At 34.8% G+C, this 18,379-nt stretch overlaps 1 protein-coding gene across 21 annotated transcripts in view; it reads left to right on the top strand.

Moving 5' to 3' along the window:
* Positions 1-17,970, top strand: part of LOC125680398 (phosphorylase b kinase regulatory subunit alpha, liver isoform-like) — a 63,087-nt gene extending 45,117 nt beyond the window's left edge. For 16 of the 21 annotated variants that reach the window (XM_056155635.1, XM_056155628.1, XM_056155622.1 and 13 more), the window contains 9 exons: positions 1,156-1,232; positions 1,902-1,980; positions 2,233-2,362; positions 4,268-4,366; positions 9,788-9,891; positions 11,023-11,184; positions 12,759-12,812; positions 14,574-14,780; positions 16,451-17,970. In XM_056155635.1, the coding sequence (XP_056011610.1) occupies positions 1,156-1,232; positions 1,902-1,980; positions 2,233-2,362; positions 4,268-4,366; positions 9,788-9,891; positions 11,023-11,184; positions 12,759-12,812; positions 14,574-14,780; positions 16,451-16,627 (1,089 nt within the window). In that variant the 3' untranslated portion in view covers positions 16,628-17,970. Of the gene's footprint in view, positions 1-1,155; positions 1,233-1,901; positions 1,981-2,232; positions 2,363-4,267; positions 4,385-8,214; positions 8,259-9,787; positions 9,892-10,422; positions 10,485-11,022; positions 11,185-12,758; positions 12,813-14,573; positions 14,781-16,450 lie in introns of those variants that run through there. The other 5 variants (XM_056155638.1, XM_056155629.1, XM_056155626.1 and 2 more) reach the window with 4 other exon arrangements.
* Positions 17,971-18,379: the final 409 nt, after the last annotated feature.

The raw sequence follows: 18,379 nt of genomic DNA, 5'->3' as shown, positions 1-18,379 counted from the left end.
GACTGTCTGTAAACTTTTCACATGTTCATCTTCTCAAAAGCCACTGGACCAATTCAGCCAAACTTGATATAAAACATCCTTGGAAAAGTTCCAGGTTTCCAGTTTGTATAATTGAAGGACCAGGTCCCATTGCAAGACATAATTTTGAAAATATCAAAAATGGGATGGGTAGTGTAAAAAAAAAAAAAATCCTTTACTAGAGACACTGTACTAGAAAAAGCAATAACTTGCATGAAAGCATTTCTACATAATTACAATTCAAACCTAGGCTTTTAGGACGAAGATGATGTAACATGACCAATTAAAAGTTTTTATAGAAATATATTGGAAAATTAAAAAAAAAATCTTTTACCAGAGAATCACAAAACTACAGATTGTCAAATTATCCTCTACATTGTTTTTATGTCCCCAGAATCTTCAATATAGTATTTAGCCTGTCTGTCTGTGGCAAAATACTTTAACCTATAACTTTAACCTTGGTCATATCTTTTACACCATAAGAGGTAGAGCTTTCATATTTGGTATGTGTGACAAGACCTTTCCATTGACACCAAAATCTTTAACCTGATGACCTTAACATTGACCTTTGACCTGGTTCCACTTTGTTGTAATCTGGGAGGGGGAGGGGGGGCATCATTGTTTCACAAAAAATCTTCTTTTCAAGTTTGTTTAAACCATTCACACAGGACAGAGGAGGATTGGACACAAAGACCTCATTTTGGAATTTAATAAATTTATAACTGTTGTGTAGTTTAATTGTTGATGAGACATTTGTATTTGTGTGTTGCAGACTTGAGGTCTCCAATCATGAAAAGTTGTGTGAGGTGATACAACACCTTTCCCAGATGAATCATTGTTAAGTAGGTCATGATGACCTTTTTGCATGTCATGTCTGAAATTTATAAAACAATGTTTGTACCTGTGACTAATTTACCAGTACAAGTATTTTTGTGTATAATTTTACACAAATTTACAATTAAATCAAACCATTGAAAATCTCAGGAATTCAGAGAAAATATACACTGCTTGTTTGTTTCTGTTTATAGGTTAGCTCACTGCATCCAGATTTAGTCAGATTTGTACAATGTCATGAAATAAGTTTGTTTTGAATGATCGAATCTTCAGTAAGACAACTTTGAACATCTGAATTTGTAGGCGGCAACAGATCTCTTAGTTCGACAAAAGCAGCTGTCCGTCGGTCTACCATCAGACAGGGAAAAAGTCATCATGCGGTAAGCTCATCAAAAAATTATATATTATTGAAATGGGTGTTAAACTTTGCACAGTTTCTTACAGAAGCAGTGGACTAACTATATAATACATTAACAGATCTGCCGAGTACAAATAGTTGATAGTGTGTAGGTAGTTGATGTACAGGGACATTGTATATTAAAACAATAGATTATTGGACATGTACTCAGTATCTGCTATTTTTCATGTGAATTACCATCTTTGAATTTTTCCTCCTTTCTGCTGGTGACAAAATTCTAATGTTGTGACGCTGATCTGCCTTTATGATAAGACTTTGACTATTCCAATGTTATAATAATGATCTGCCTAATGATAAGATTGTGACTATTCTAATGTTATAATAATTATCTGCCTAATGATAAGATTGTGACTATTCTAATGTTATGATAAGACTGTGACTATTCTAATGTTATGATAAGATTGTGACTATTCTAATGTTATGATAAGACTGTGACTATTCTAATGTTATGATAAGACTGTGACTATTCTAATGTTAGGATAAGACTGTGACTATTCTAATGTTATGATAAGATTGTGACTATTCTAATGTTATGATAAGACTGTGACTATTCTAATGTTATGATAAGATTGTGACTATTCTAATGTTGTGATGCTGATCTGCCTAATGATAAGATTGTGACTATTTGTAGTCCTCTACCACCTGATGATTTGGCCAAGATTATCTTTGAAGCTTGTGGAGAGGACTTGAGCACGGCATCTCTAACACAGGTGAAATAATAAATGACAGCTTTTTTCTCACTTGAAAAAGGGTTGAATTAGATTACATCAATGATACAAGCTTTTTAATGTGAGAGGTCAATCCATTTTGAATGTGTATCTGATTGAAAGAAAGAGATAATAAGTGTAAAAGATAATAAGTGTAAAAGTACCCTAGAAGGCCTACAGGTACTTTGTATTCTGAAGATTTCACCTAATAAAAAGTATCCAGAATCTTTAAGAATTGTGTGGCCAATATTTCAGGAGCTGCTGATTTATCTTGCCATGTTTATCCGCACAGAACCCAAACTTTTCAATGAAATGTTGCGGTTACGTGTGGGTCTCATCATTCAAGTCATGGCATCGGAGCTTGCCAGAACTCTTAAGTGTTCAGGTACGTAGGAGATAATTAACTTGTGTGTAAAAGTACTTGTGCATTGTTAATGAAAAACTTATTAATTCTAAAACTACATGCTGTATAAAGATTACACAGTACTGAAAGCATTATCAACTGCTCAGTATAGATGTAAGAAAATTATGTTTTTCGTATGTACTAGAAAATCCTTATATCATTTATAGTTTTAAAGGGGCATGGACACGATTTGAACTCAAAAATTTCAAAATTTATTTTTCCATTTTTATTATTTAAAGTGCTTTACTAAAGTATTACCAATGGTCAACCAAAATTTCAATATCAGTTGTTGATTTATAAGTGAGATACAGCACTCGCAATTCTTTGTTATGTAAAGAATGCTCGTGCCACGTTTTTGTTTACATTAGACTGTTTAATAGAAAATAGAGTGTTTAAAATAAAATGAGATGTGCCAAACACTAGAAAATATTTAATTGCATCAAGAATTCACTTATGAATTGAAAAAAATCTGGCGCTTTAAACGAACTTTTACTAGTTTATTATGCCCCCCTTCAAAGAAGAGGGGCATATTGGTTTGCACCTGTTGGTCGGTCGGTAGACCACATGTTGTCCGCTCAATATCTTGAGAACCATTCACTTGATTGTAATGATATTTCATATGTGGGTTGGTTATGAAAAGAAGAGGACCCCTATTGTTTTTCAGGTCAAAAGGTCAAGAGTCAATCTACTCTGGACATAAGAATATAGTGTCCACTACAGACATGAAACTTGGTACACTGGTACATCTTAAGGAGTAGATGACCCCTATTGATTTTGAGGTCACATGGTAAAAGGTCAAGGGTCAAACAGCACATAGGAATATATTGACCACTCAATGTCTAGAGAATTGATTTTGAGGTCAAAGGTCAAGGGTCAAACTGGACATAGGAATATACTGTCCATTCAATATCTTGAGAACCCTTTGCTTGACAGACATCAAACTTGGTACACTTGTACATCTTCAGGAGAAGATGAATCCTATTGATTTTGAGGTCACATGGTCAAAGTTCACAGGTCAAACTGGACATAGAAATATACTGTCCGTTCAATATCCTGAGAACCCTTTGCTTGACAGACATCAAACTTGGTACACTGGTACATCTTCAGGAGTTGATGACCGCTATTGATTTTTAGGTCACATGGTCAATCCACTCTTGACATAGGAAGATATTGTCTGCTCAATATTTTGAATTGGTGATACTACTATCAATTAAATGATGTGTGTATATTACCCTTTTCAATTTTGCACCATGGGAGGGCATATGTGTTTTACAAACATCTCATGTTTAACCTACAGTGTATGTAAACAAAAACATGGCATGAGCCTTGTTTACATAACAAAGAATTGTGAGCTCTGTATCTCCCATGTACCTCAACAACTGACTTTAAATTTTTGTTGATCATTAGTAATACCTTAGTTAAGCATTCTAAACATTGCAAATAAAAAAAATTTGAAAATTTTCAGCTTAAATCGTGTCCATGTCCCTTTAAAAGGCATTTGAATTGGAATTTCAATTACATGTACCAGTAATGCACGGACTAATTGTGTAGTACATGTGTTTCTCTGCATTTTTACACCTAACCCCTCCCACCTGCCCCACCTGTAAACATCTAGGCAGTAATTAGTATACAGGTACATATGTATTTAGTAATTTATTACAGCATTACATATTAACTATTAATTCAATGTTCTGAATGCCTTTCTATACAAATTGAGATTGATCAATGTGACCAAGGAATATACGTGCTGCTGATTCTCAATTTATCAGTAACTAAAGTGTGCTCCATTATAGAAATTGTGTTATAACTGTCTGGTATAATCTTAGTTTGGTTTGAGATGTATGCAAATTATGTATATGTTAAATGTTGTCTTTTTCTCACTATCAGGTGATGAAGCTTCAGAGCACCTGCTAAATCTCAGTCCTTTTGAAATGAAAACACTTCTCCATCACATCCTTAGTGGAAAAGAGTTTGTCATTAATACAGGTATATCACACAAGACAGGTATAAATAATTTTTTAAAATCATGATCACTATTCATTTTGATTACAATTTTAACAGTTTCTGCACCTTTAACTGAATTTGAGGAACAAGTTATCGTAATGGTTTCAGGATTTTTATTTCCATGACAGTTTATTGTGCTGCATATTCTCTTTTAGAACTGTGATTTATAGCCTATTAATTCCTTGGTGCTTATTTACATTTATTTTAAAGATCTGCTTATGAATAACTATTTTTGGATATGTCAATTTATTTTGGTTTTGTATGCTAGTAGGTTTAAAATGTGAAAGTTTTTGAGTTTTTATTTTAGTTTTTAATGTAGTAGTATTAGAACACCCGCGAAATTTTATCTGAATATTAAAACTTAATGCTTTTGTATGTAATATAACTTCACAAGAATCTATAAGCTGCTACAAATTTTACCGGTGCTTTCATGTATAGATAAAAATCCAGACAAGCAACACATTTTTCCTTACACTGTCACAGTAATACAAATATTCTGTGCTGAATGCATGGTTTGAACTGCTTTTTATGCTACTTGTGTTCTGCTTTAGGCTATGTCCATACTTGCGTTTGTCCCTCAGGGGATAAAAGTGTTGGTGAGTTGATGTGTCCCCTTTTACTATTAAAGCCCCTTTCTATTCCTACCTGCCATATTGCAATACTGTATGATGAGTGTTTTCTGCACTTTGAAATTCTTGTGATTTTAACCTGGAAAGGTACTATTCAAATATATAATTTTTCCAATTCCATGTTGATTATTCTGAGGTTGTAAGGCTGTTACACTTTTACTTCTGTTTCCTTGGTGGAGTACAAATGAAGTCAGACTACCTTGTGTATTGATTTCATGAACAAGTATAGACTGCTATAAACAGCTTTTTATGATTAATTTCATGAAATACCCAAATTATAGACTTTTACTTTTGATGTCCATAGCAATTTTTATATATGATAGGAATTTATTACCTACTTGACTATATGCTATAAATGGAATTTACAACAACAAAAAATCCATAGATTTGAATGATTGCAGAAAATACTTGGCATGGGGTAATTGTAATATTTACTAAATTATTCACAACTACTTTTTGTCCATACTCGTAAATCAGTCTCAGTTGACCTCTACCCCAAACCTGTGGATCAACCTTGGTAATTTTTATGTTAAGATGCACACGTGCAATAGATAAAAACCAGAAAGCCAATTTTAAAAAATGCTGATTTCTAAACCAAATTAAATTCTGTGGTAACCATCAGTCTAATTGGAAATGAAGACTGGGAAAAGGTATGTTTGGATTTTAAATTAGCATCTTTTTGAGTTAACTGTCCATTGCCCTTATTATGTAAACCCTTAAAAAGTTTTATATACAATAATTGACATTTTAAGATCAATATAATGCTTTATAGCTATCTCAGAAGTACAATATTTACTGAACTCAGAGATCAAAGTGAATATTGTATTCTAAAGGTAGCTAAACCTTCATATTGATGGGAAAAATTTCGATGTGTCTTTTTCATATGATTGAATGGTTTAAAATACTGTTAGAACATACCTGTACATGTAGATACCAGCTACTAGAGCTTATGAAATGATATCTAATTGGTCATCTTTGTTTACAGCTAGAGTGTAAGACCTAGTCAAAAGTGTTTAGAAACACAAGTTTTCATTGGACATCCAAAAATTAACAACCAACCAAAGATTAACAACCAATTGTATCAATTTTGAAATTCCAAATTAATATTTGGACCGATGCTGGAAAAGTCAAATGTTATATTTACCTCAAAGGCACTTGAAGGTGAATGTAGCAGTCTACTTTTCTAGTTTGTTATATCTCAATCAATCAGAAAGTTCGGAATTATTCAACCATATATGATAATTAAGTTGGAAGGTTGAGTATCAAAGATGAAGGGTAGGCTAATCATTTTAGATGATTTTTTTAGTCTTCTTAGAAATCAGTAGGGTTGATCCAGAGTCGGCGGAGGGTGGATGTAAACAGATTCTGGTGTGTGAGGATGCTTATAACCCTATGTGTAGAAAATATATACCGGATGGGTTTAATACTTCTATATCATAAAAAGTGGTTCATTTGGCTTTTGAGAACAAGAGAAAAGATATTTTACATTTTCATGCTACATGCAAGAATTTGTTTTTCTGACACAAAAACTCAAAACATTCATCTATGAAGAATGAATTCATCAGAAATGTAACCATATTGCAATGTGCACAAAAATTTCCCAAGTCCTGCACGTAATGGTAGTGTTAACAATAGAAGTAGTGTAGGCTGCAGCGGCACACTTAACATGTGACTCTCTCTATACCTACTGACTCTCAGTTCTACCTCAGTAGTTTAGGCTGCAGCGGCACACTTAACATGTGACTCTCTCTATACCTACTGACTCTCAGTTCTACCTCAGTGGAAGCTGTAAACTAGGCTGCAGCGGCACACTTAACATGTGACTCTCTCACACTTAACATGTGACTCTCTCACACTTAACATGTGACTCTCTCTATACCTACTGACTCTCAGTTCTACCTCAGTGGAAGCTGTAAACTAGGCTGCAGCGGCACACTTAACATGTGACTCTCTCTATACCTACTGACTTAGTCTCAGTTCTACCTCAGTGGAAGCTGTAAACTGGATTGACCTCTTCTAGTAAATTTTGTTTAAAATTTTGGCTAACACAGTGTGATGTGTCAATGTTGTTGCTCTTAAATGGCTTTTCAAAAATATCTACGACTCAACGTGTCAGCAGTAGTTGATTGTACTGTAAGTGATTGAAGACCAGTCTATTGAATTAGAACCCAGAGCCTGTCTGCTGTACATTCCAAAGCTGCAGGAGTAAGTGATTGAAGACCAGTCTATTGAATTAGAACCCAGAGCCTGTCTGCTGTACATTCCAAAGCTGCAGGAGTAAGTGATTGAAGACCAGTCTATTGAATTAGAACCCAGAGCCTGTCTGCTGTACATTCCAAAGCTGCAGGAGTAAGTGATTGAAGACCAGTCTATTGAATTAGAACCCAGAGCCTGTCTGCTGTACATTCCAAAGCTGCAGGAGTAAGTGATTGAAGACCAGTCTATTGAATTAGAACCCAGAGCCTGTCTGCTGTACATTCCAAAGCCGCAGGAGTAAGTGATTGAAGACCAGTCTATTGAATTAGAACCCAGAGCCTGTCTGCTGTACATTCCAAAGCCACAGGAGAAGGTTATTCTCAGTAGGAATTCCGGAGAGAAAGTTGATGACGTTGTAGTGATTAATGGAATTAAGTATCTGTAGTCCAGAAAAACATACGGCACAGGACATACCTTCGTGTAAAAGTAACTTGTAATAAAGAAATTCACATTATAGTTGTTACCATGTAATGTTGCTAGTGTGTCAGGGAAATTGACAATTTGATGAGGTCTTTCAAAGGATTTAACTTTAATTATTATCTACTAAAATTGCTAAAATCAATGCATAGCTAGCAATAATAGATTTATTCTCATGGTAAGACTAATCTTAGTTGATTATAACTTCTTGTATTTATCTTATGGGGTCCAGGTCACAAAGTTGTGTATATATATAGTTCCAGAACTTCAGGTTTTGCTAAATGCTAATTATTAGCATTTTGGAATACTAGTGTTACTTACAACCCTCCCCCCCCCCCCCCCTCCTCCTTTGTTGAAATGTCTTTCTGAACTAGCTAGATTCACTTATACATTGTAGTATAACTTTGCCTTAGTTGAAAACTACATAAATAACAAGAATGTTTATTTAACTTTATTGTTAAGTTATTGAAGTACATGTTATTAGTTAATATTTCATGAATTTGCTAAGTATGACATCATTTTCACTAGCCAATGGAAGCAGAGTGGACCAAAACCCTTGGCTAGCGAAGATGGTATGACATCTATTCTAAGATATGTTAATATTTCAAACTTTTTACACAAATATGAAAATGTATAATTATAGCATTGGTTGATGCATGTGGCACTATTACCCATAATTTTGATTGGAAACTGCCTTATAAAAGTTGTAAAATATCTTCAAATTTGTGACGTCATATGCCAAAGAAAAATCTTCAATTCTGCGTATTTCAACATGAAAATTACAGATTTATAGAAAAATCAGAGACTTTAAATTCATGGTCTGAGATGGCTGTTCATTTGAACTACATGTACTAACAAATGGTGTAGGTTATAGTAAAAAACTCTTTTAATATTTAATATTGATTCAAAGTAGGCCACTACAGTACTTATAGAAAATATTAAGAATTGTATGGTCGTGCTTTATAGCTCTCAAAGTATCATGACATAATGAACACTTGAAATATTTTTATGTTAACTAGTGTATTAAATAAAACACAAGCCGTTTTGTCAGAAATCTATGCAATATCTTTATTTTTAAAAAAGAGATTGAACAGCATGTAATAGAAATTAATCAATTAATCATGAATCTTAAAAGAATATTTGGCTATTCCATGCCCTTACAATCTGGTGTTACTTAAAGGTATATGTGCCATTTCAAATAGTATTTTTTCGATATTGGAAACCAGACCAAAATTTTGTCAGTATGATATTTAAACTATAAATAATGGTGATATCAGAAAATTTTGACAAATTATATATTGGTAGTAATGAGGTACTGTTCTATTTTTAAATGCAATGGGCATATTTATAAAGGAGTGATGTATATGGTAGATGTTAATGGCAAGCATGCAGGAAAAGTAATCATTAGAAACATCACGGGAGAAAAGGATTTCATTGACTATGTTATCGTATTAAAATGATTTGATGTTAAACATGATTTACCACCCCTTCCATTTCTCAAAGTGGTTTTCCCACCAGTTTCCCATTTGACTGTCTTTTATTGCTGTATGTGTCCCACTAACAGCCTACAGTCTGTCCACGCTTTGTGTCACCATGTAATTGTTTACTTTAAATCTAAATTCAGCTTGACATGACATATGATCAATATCATGAATATTTCAAAATGGGGCCTTCTTGATCTGAGAAGAATGAACTAAATAGGAAATTAGCTAGCCTTGTCAATGATTGCTTTATAATACGATCAAGTTTTCGATAGTCAATCCAATTGATATGGCATATATACCTTTAAACATACATGCTCCCTTATTCTGGTAAAAGAAAACATCTTATTCTTATGATATTTTAAAGCAGTATATTAGGTTTTAAACTGAAATGAGCTTGTTTTGAGAAAAAGGAAAGAAAATGGCCAACTTTATACGGATCAGGTGTGTAATTATTCATCAAAGTTGTATTTCTTGGTTGTTGAATCCAAAATGGTCCATCTTGCTAGCACTTTACCAGATTACGGGTTTAATCTCTTTTCTTTTCTTTTAATAGGGAATGAATTATTTAACATGAGTATGATATAAACTTACACAGTTGCGATTGTATTTTGATTTAGAGCATACTAATGTAGAAGATGAGTGCAGGTTATCAGTTTCAACAAAGAAGGTCGGAGAGGAAGCCACAGAATTTGCCAAACTAAGTCGAAAACCATATGCAAAGGTTTATACAGTTACAGAATTTGTCGTTTATATTCTGGAAGATGTACATGTGTTACCTGTTGTTAGGGGTTTCTGAGGTCAAGGACACAAGAGTGGTACATGTTTTGAAGATTGGTAGTATAGACATGGGCAAATAGTGGTGGGAAAATGTGGTTCTTTTTTTTTAAAGAAAAAAAGGCTTCATTCCCCATGTGAGTTTTATAATCTCTTTAATCAATGGCTGCTCTCTGCATGGAGTTGCTGTGATCCAATAAGACATAGTTGGAAGAGATTATGTTGCGATTTCAAAACTAATATTGGCTGCATTTGAAACAAATTGAATATATATAATTTTCCTATCCTTGTAGTCAGCATGTTTATGATTTCTCCTAGTTGTATCCCCCCCCCCTTCGATTATTGCATAGCATGCAGTGCTCATTTGAGTTTTTCTTCTCCTGTCAGTGTGAATACATTTTCTGAGAGTCTTGTTTGCTTTCTATGTTAAACCACTAATATTTCTTTTAATTACATATGTATTTTTTTTACCCTGAAGAGCAAAAACCCAATTTCATGCAAAGCCAGAATTTGATTTTGGATGACAGAAACTTGTCACTGGTGAGTCACATGACCCTGTTGTCATTGTTGTGCATGACCTACTTCCATCTACATTGTGTCTCCTCCCAAGGTCCCATCAGTGGTAATGCTGTACTGGTCAAATTTTAGATGGTAGGACTGTTGCTTTTGCACTATTATTTATTTATTCCCTGTTGATTTCTCTAAGTGTAAGTGGGTGTTTATTTTTAGTCAATAGCTTTCAGAGTCAACCTCCTATATAAATTGTGGAATTGTGTTTATTGTGAATCCAGAAGTTTAGAAGTTTGTCTCTGTTAATGCATGATAGGAGTGTCTGTAGGTGAAGTTTCTTTTGGATTTTATACATTTGCTTTTGAAAATGATGTTACCAATTCCATGTATGTGTAGTTGTAGAGGGTCCACATAGAATTTTATCATTAAGTATGAGTTCGCTGTAAAATATTTGTACACTTCTTAGTCAGTTTGATATACGTTTTTATACATTTTGAAATTAGATGCTTTTTTCCTCAGTACACTTTATATAACTCTCTGTCTACATCATTGTAAAATTTTCTGATAGATGCAAAAGAGTATCCCTAACCTTGACCCCGAGGAACTGGAGAAAGAAGATGATGTGGAGTCTGACAGACAGGGACAGTGGCTCCGGAGGCGCCGCCTTGATGGGGCTCTGAACAGAGTCCCTGTCGGATTCTATCCAAGGGTCTGGAAAGTCCTCAAAATGGTAAAAACATAATCTAAAAACTTGGCCTGAACTAGAAAATAAGTGTCAGATACCGTATAGTGGGTTTATTCCACGGGTCTAAAATTTGGCGATTGCTGTCTCAAAGGTATGCTAATAATTTTAGCGAAATAAATTTTGGCGGACAGGGAAGAATTGTTTCTCTTTCAAATACTGATGCTGCAACTGGGTGCATATTTGGTGCATGAAATTTTGGCAGAAAGCTATCTAACCGCTAAAATAAGCCAAAATTATAACCCTGCGGAAAAAATCCGCTATACGGTATACTGTATACAGGGTTGCAAATTAGGAGCCATGTGTGGGATACTGAATTTGCAACATTCAGAATCCCACTCGTTTTCTGACGACTAGACCTCGATGAAGCAATTTAAGAATTTCGACAAAAATATAAATGTTGATCATTAACTGTTACTTATAATTTTTACTAAATGCAGTCTATTTTCCAACCATTTTCTCAAAAACTTCTCAAATATTTACTTTCATAGTTATGAAAATAATCTTTTCAATATCTGAAATCCTTTTGGAGGGGTTTACTACCCCCTGCCGGTATGTAACACCATGTTTACTACCCCCTGCCGGTATGTAACACCACGTTTACTACCCCCTGCCGGTATGTAACACCACGTTTCCTTTTGGAGGGGTTTACTACCCCCTGCCGGTATGTAACACCACGTTTCATTCGCCTGTCATTCTGATGCAAATATCCAACATTGATCATTGTCAGAAAAGTGTTTTTAAAAAAACGCAGTATTATTGGGAATCAAATAGTAAAGCAGGTATGATTTGTAATGAATGATTCCGAGATGAAAAATCTGGTTGCCAAGTGGATGAGACATATTACAACTTTTGATCTGCCACTACTAAATGTGCTCGTCTGGGCTATTGTGCTTATTTGCGACTTGTTTACATCTACCAAGGGAAATTTTCCAAAAATATGTTATTCAGAGATTTAAAATCAGGAAGAGTATTTTGAAGTGATTTATTACTTTTAGAAGAAAAGGGATGGTAAAAATATAAGATTAAGAATTTCCCTACTTGTATCGTTTCATTTCATTTGTCAACAAATGATGTTAGAAACAGCTCTTATCAATTTATACTGACTTTTAAAGAACTTTCAAGATTTCATTTTAAACATGAAAAATTTGTCTTTTTGACATATTTTGAAGTATTTCCCAAAATATTGTATTTTCTTGGCTCCCATAATACTTAAGTTTAAAGTTTTTAAAAAAAATCTAAATCTCAATTTTTTTTCATAAATATTCAAGACAGCTTCACATAAAAAGTACATGACGTTATAAGTTCATATTTTCATCTTCTCTGGAACCACTGGGCCAATTTCAATCAAACTGGGTACAAATCAGCCTTGGGTGTACGGGATTAAAATTTGTTCAAATGAAGGTCCATATCCCCTTCTAAAGGGAGATAATCAAGAGAAGACCAAGATGGAGTGGGGTCTATAGTACTGGTACATGTACATGTATTTCTGAGTTGTTTTCTATCTGAGATAGAAGAATGTATGTAATACTGAATTCTTACATAACTGTTTTTTGTTGCAGTGTCATGGACTGGTCATTGAAGGTCATAATCTGCCACACAGTCTAACTAGAGAGGTCAGTGTCATATTGTCATTAAACGGGTATTTGTGCAACAGATTAGAATTTTTCCTGCAGTACATCTTGGTGTAGTATTGCTAAAGACAAAAGTGAATGGCAGTAGAATACTGTTCTCAATGTTCTGTTCTAGTGCGTGAGCACACAATAACTGTTTATGTTAACTTACTCAATCTGAGACTTCAATTCAAATCAAATAATCTTTATTTTATGTCTGACATGGTTACAACACACAAAATTAGCTCTAAAGAGCTATTTACCGACTAGGGAATGAGCTTTTCTGATTAAACTTTGTCATCAATTTGTCCATGGGTATGTCAGTCATAACATTTCACATTTTTTTTACGCCCGTCGAAGACGGGACATATTATGGTGTCGTCCGTCCGTCCGTCTGTCTGTCCGGACCTTGTTGGCAGGATACAGACCGAACCCTAAGCTCCAGGATTTTACAACTTGGTACATTTGATCACCATGATGAGAGGAAGATGCTTTTTGTTTTGCAAGGTCAAAGGTCGAGGTCGTAGTATAACTTAGTAGGAAAACCTAGTAGGAAACCCTTGTGGGCAGGATACAAACCGAACTGTAAGGTCCAGGATATTACAACATGGTATATATGATCACCATGATGAAAGGTTTTCAAAGTCAGATGTCAAAGGTCAAGGTCATAGTATTACTTAGTAGGAAAACCTTTTAGGCAGGATACAAGCTGAACCGTAAGATCCAGAATATTGCAACTTGGTACCTTTGATCACCATGATGAAAGGAAGATGCCTACAGTTTTTCAAGGTCAGAAGTCAAAGGTCAAGGTCGTAGTATTACTTAGTAGGAAAACTTTTTGGGCAGGATACAAACCATACCGTAAGTTCCAGAATTAATACATTCAATCACCATGATGCGAGGAAGATGCCTATTATTTTTCAGTGTTATAGGTCAAAGGTCAAGGTCTCAGTATCATTTAGTTGGAAAACCTTGTAGGCAGGATACAACCCAAACCGTAAGCTCCAGGATATTGAAACTTGGTACATTTGATCACCATGATGAGAGAAAGATGCCTATTACTTTTTCAAGGTCAAGGTCACAGTATCACTTAGTAGGAAAACCTTGTAGGCAGTATACAAACTGAACTGTTGGGGCTAGGACCATCAAACTTTATACACATACACTTTATGTCAAGTGGAGGATGCCTATTGTTTCTTAAGGTCAAAGTTCAAGGTCATAGTAGCAGGATGCAGACCGATTCGTTGGAGCAAGGACCATTAAACTTGGTACACATGCATCTTATGCCAAGTGAAAATATTACATAGAGAGTACATGATTGGTCTTGGGGTTTTTTTTATGCAAAGAAAGTATGTCACACCCTGATGATTGCTGATACTACTTGAAGGCGAGTTCTACAAATCATGGTGTAAGAAAAACACCCTATATTAGCTTTGCATGGGCGTATTATGTACCTTTGGCGGTACTCTTGTTAAATCCTTTTGAAATTTCTCTACTGGGCTAATTTCAACAAACTTGCCACTTAGTATCTTTTGGGACTGGTCAGTGTTGCCTAGTGGATAGGGCTCTTGTTTCTCAACAGGAGGCCCAGGCTTCATTCTCGATCCAGGCATCACGTCAAATCTAAGACTTCAAAATAGGTACACTGTACATGTAGTGACTTGACAGAAATAGAGAATATTTTAAGACAATGAAAGTGGATTTTCAAGTAATAATACTGACTGGATGATGGAATGACTTGCATACTGTTGTTAATTCCAAAAGATGACCCCAGGAGAGTTCAAGTTTGCCTTACACGTGGAGATAGTTTTGAATAAGATTCCGCAGCCTGAGTATCGACAGCTGATGGTGGAGGCGCTGATGGTCCTTACTCTGATGGCAGAGAATGATGCCGGTAAACTCCAATTCAGCCAGCTGATTCAGGTGGACAGGATTGTGCAAATGGCCAACACCATCTACCTTAAAGACCAGGTTAGTCAGATTACAAATGATTAATGCAGATTTTATATCAAGATTCATTCACACACGTTTACAACTGCAACACATTCATGTGGAAATGGCTATCTTTACAGTATGTATTTGTAAAGATATCAAAGGCAAACATATTGGAAATGTAAATATATTTTTATACCCCCCACAACTAGACGCAATGGTTTCCGGGCTCTAAAGCATTATCCTTTCCACCTACCGTCACCATATCATATTTATGGACTACCCATGGGATGAAGATGTTCCCTATCGATTTTGGGGTCAAAAGGTCAAAGGTCAAGCGCACTGGACATCAAAGTAGCAATATGGTTTGCGGGCTCTAAAGCGTTATCCTTTCCACCTACAGTCACCATGTCATACATATGGACTACCCATGGGATGACGATGTTCCCTATCGATTTTAGGGTCAAAAGGTCAAAGGTCTCGCGCACTGGACATTGAAGTAGCAATATGGTTTCCGGGCTCTAAAGCGTTATCCTTTCCACCTACAGTCACCATATCATACATATGGACTACCCATAGGATGAAGATGTTCCCTATCGATTTTGGGGTCAAAAGGTCAAAGGTCACGCGCATTGGACATCGAAGTAGCAATATGGTTCGGTTTGTCATGCCATTTGTTTTTTACACTCAGAAAAGAGGTAGTTTATACCTATTACCAACACCCTTTGGGAGATTGGGGTAAGCGGGGAGTATTCTTAGTGAGCATTGCTCACAGTACCTCTTGTTATATTAGTTGTTCCCCTTTGTTTGAAAGTTTCATTCTTGTAAATACAATGTACACAAAAAAATGTATGATTAGACATTAAGCAAAATATGTCACGAATACTAGACCTATTTTTTCCATATGGTACAAATTTTTGTTAAATCTGTGGTTGTAAAAAATTTACGGACTTGCAGCCATCTACCAATCCTTACATAAAGTCTAACAATGTTTCTAATTGGATGTATAGATTGTATAAATGTGTATAATTATTTACTGTACATGTAATACCTGTATATCCATGATGTATGGGATGTAAATTAAAGTACCCAGAAATTAAGTTGTTGTGTTTAAAATCCCTTCAATTACAAGATATATTCCTCAAAATTAATACACTTGATCAAATGTCAGGAAAGGTTATTGGACCCTCATCAAGATGTGACCCGTTTGTGTTTTAAAACTGTCAATCATTTGCGATGTGTGATGAACACCAATAAATACATATGTAGCCCCATGCAATTGAAACATTAAGATTTGGTATGTTGATCTGGATAACTTTAATGCAGATTAATGTGAATGTCTAAATTAAATCAATTACAGTATTTTCAGAAAGCAATGATTTTAGGTAAAAGTATTGTTCATGTATATGTCTATATAGATAATTCGCAACAAATGACAGATCGACCATTAATCAGTTTAATTGGCACTGCTATTTTTACATGTAAATACAATGTAAATATGATAAAACAATCAAAATTCATTATTTTTAATGAACATAAATCCTTGGAATTATGACTGTGTGGACTAAACTGAAAATGAAAACCTACGGAAGTCTCTGATTCCTTGGACAAAAAGTACATTAGATAACCAGAATAGTATATTGAATTACGTTTTCTTTAAAATTCTATTGTTTACAAAAATTGTCAAGAGTTTGATGAAACTTTTGTAGAAAATTCCAATTGATGTTGTTGAACGATCCAGAGGAGCGGCCGGAATCTGTCTTCATTTCTACGATACAGCTCCTAGTGGTCGATTCGGGACAATGTCTTATCTGTGCAGGTCTCTGGCCACTATCTTACCAATCCCAATTGACAAGGATGCCAATCTGGACTGCACTTTATCTTAGTCTATGGATGCAGATCAGATACAAGTTTTTTATGCATTGGTAATCAACGCAAGGATTTCTTCTCTGAATTTGAAGTCCGAATAATCTGGAGCGAAAAGCATGATATCCAGATCACTGAACTGGAACCAGACTGTGTTGTGTCTTGACCCTTGCAAGCCTTTTTAAACCAGTTTGTTGTGTCTTATCAAAGGTTTTAAATGTATGTGTTACTAGCATATGAACCACAATCAAATATTGCTCTTAATCATGATTTCGAAATTAACTGTGTAACGGTATCTGTATTTTATCACAATACATGTATGTGCGATATTTGACTTGTAAACAAAATTAACAGTATATTGGTTTGAGTTGCAACGTCAACCAAGGTCTCCACATTTCCTTAGAAGAACAAAAGTTTTGACAATGTTTATGACGAGAAAAATTGCATTTTTAAAATAAGCTGTTAATGTTCAATACAATTTATGTGAACATTGGTAATCCATCATTTACAGTACATTACAGCTGTCGGGTTATCATAGGAGTAAATCCTTTGTTTACAGTACATTACAGCTGTCGGGTTATCATAGGAGTAAATCCTTTGTTTACAGTACATTACAGCTGTCGGGTTATCATAGGAGTAAATCCTTTGTTTATACATGTAGTACATTACAGCTCTGTCGGGTTATCATGGGAGTAAATCCTTTGTTTACAGTACATTACAGCTCTGTTGGGACTATCACAGGAGTAAAATGCAGGGCTATTGATGGAATACATCACAGCTTTGTCCTGGTTTATTCTGTCCCAGAAACAACCATGATGTTCAAAGTTGATACAAAAACACATATACTGTACAAAAAATCCTGTTTGGCCAGTGTTGACATGTAAAAAATGTTTATGTTGGCTCTACTGTACACAAGAGGACTTTTTATTCTTTTTATTCATAATAGATATATATACACATCTAAACCTGAACTAAAACCAGTTTTACATTTCTTGTTTTGCATGTGCATCGTACATGTATGTTCAAAATGTTATTTATGCTAAATCTTTTAAAATTTTATTTGCCTCCGAGATCAGAGATTGAGGAGGGAAAGCATATTGTTTTTGGTCTGTCTCTTTGTCTGTTGACAACTTCAATCTTGGTTTTAACTCTTGACTATACCTAGTGAGCTGAAAGATCAAGGTCAAGGCTGTGTGACTGATGTGGTCATTCATTCAAGGTCAAATTTGTCAGAATTGAATGTAACCACATCCGAGGGCATTTATTTAGTGTTCCACAAACACTTCTTTTGTTGCTTTACAGATTTATTGCTATGATGATTTTGTGATGATGTGCTTTGTTCAAATAAAGGATTGTTTATGGATTTGACCATGTTATAAATATGATTGCTCTAGTATGGATGTCTGGCATACTATCCAAAACTGTTTTTTTAACAATAAACTCATGCCTGACATGTTACACAGGTAATAATGGAGGGGGGGGGGGGCAAATCACTCAAACTGGTAAAAAAAATTGTATTTTCAGTATGCAGTATATTGGGAGTCCTTAATTCTAATGACCTATTGCAACTAAACTTGGCACAAAGTATAGTAGCACCTTGTGATAACATGATAATCACTAATGATACAATATGTTGTATTAATGGGCTAGTCACTAGTACCTTGTGGTAACATGATAATCACTAATGATATAATATGTTGTATTAATGGGCTAGTCACTAGCACCTTGTGGTAACATGATAATCACTAATGATACAATATGTTGTATTAATG

Source organism: Ostrea edulis, chromosome 2 (assembly GCF_947568905.1).
Source record: "Ostrea edulis chromosome 2, xbOstEdul1.1, whole genome shotgun sequence".
NCBI classification, from domain to species: domain Eukaryota; kingdom Metazoa; phylum Mollusca; class Bivalvia; order Ostreida; family Ostreidae; genus Ostrea; species Ostrea edulis.
The sequence above is the reverse complement of the archived record's forward strand: the minus strand, read 5'-3'. Positions and strand labels throughout refer to the sequence as shown.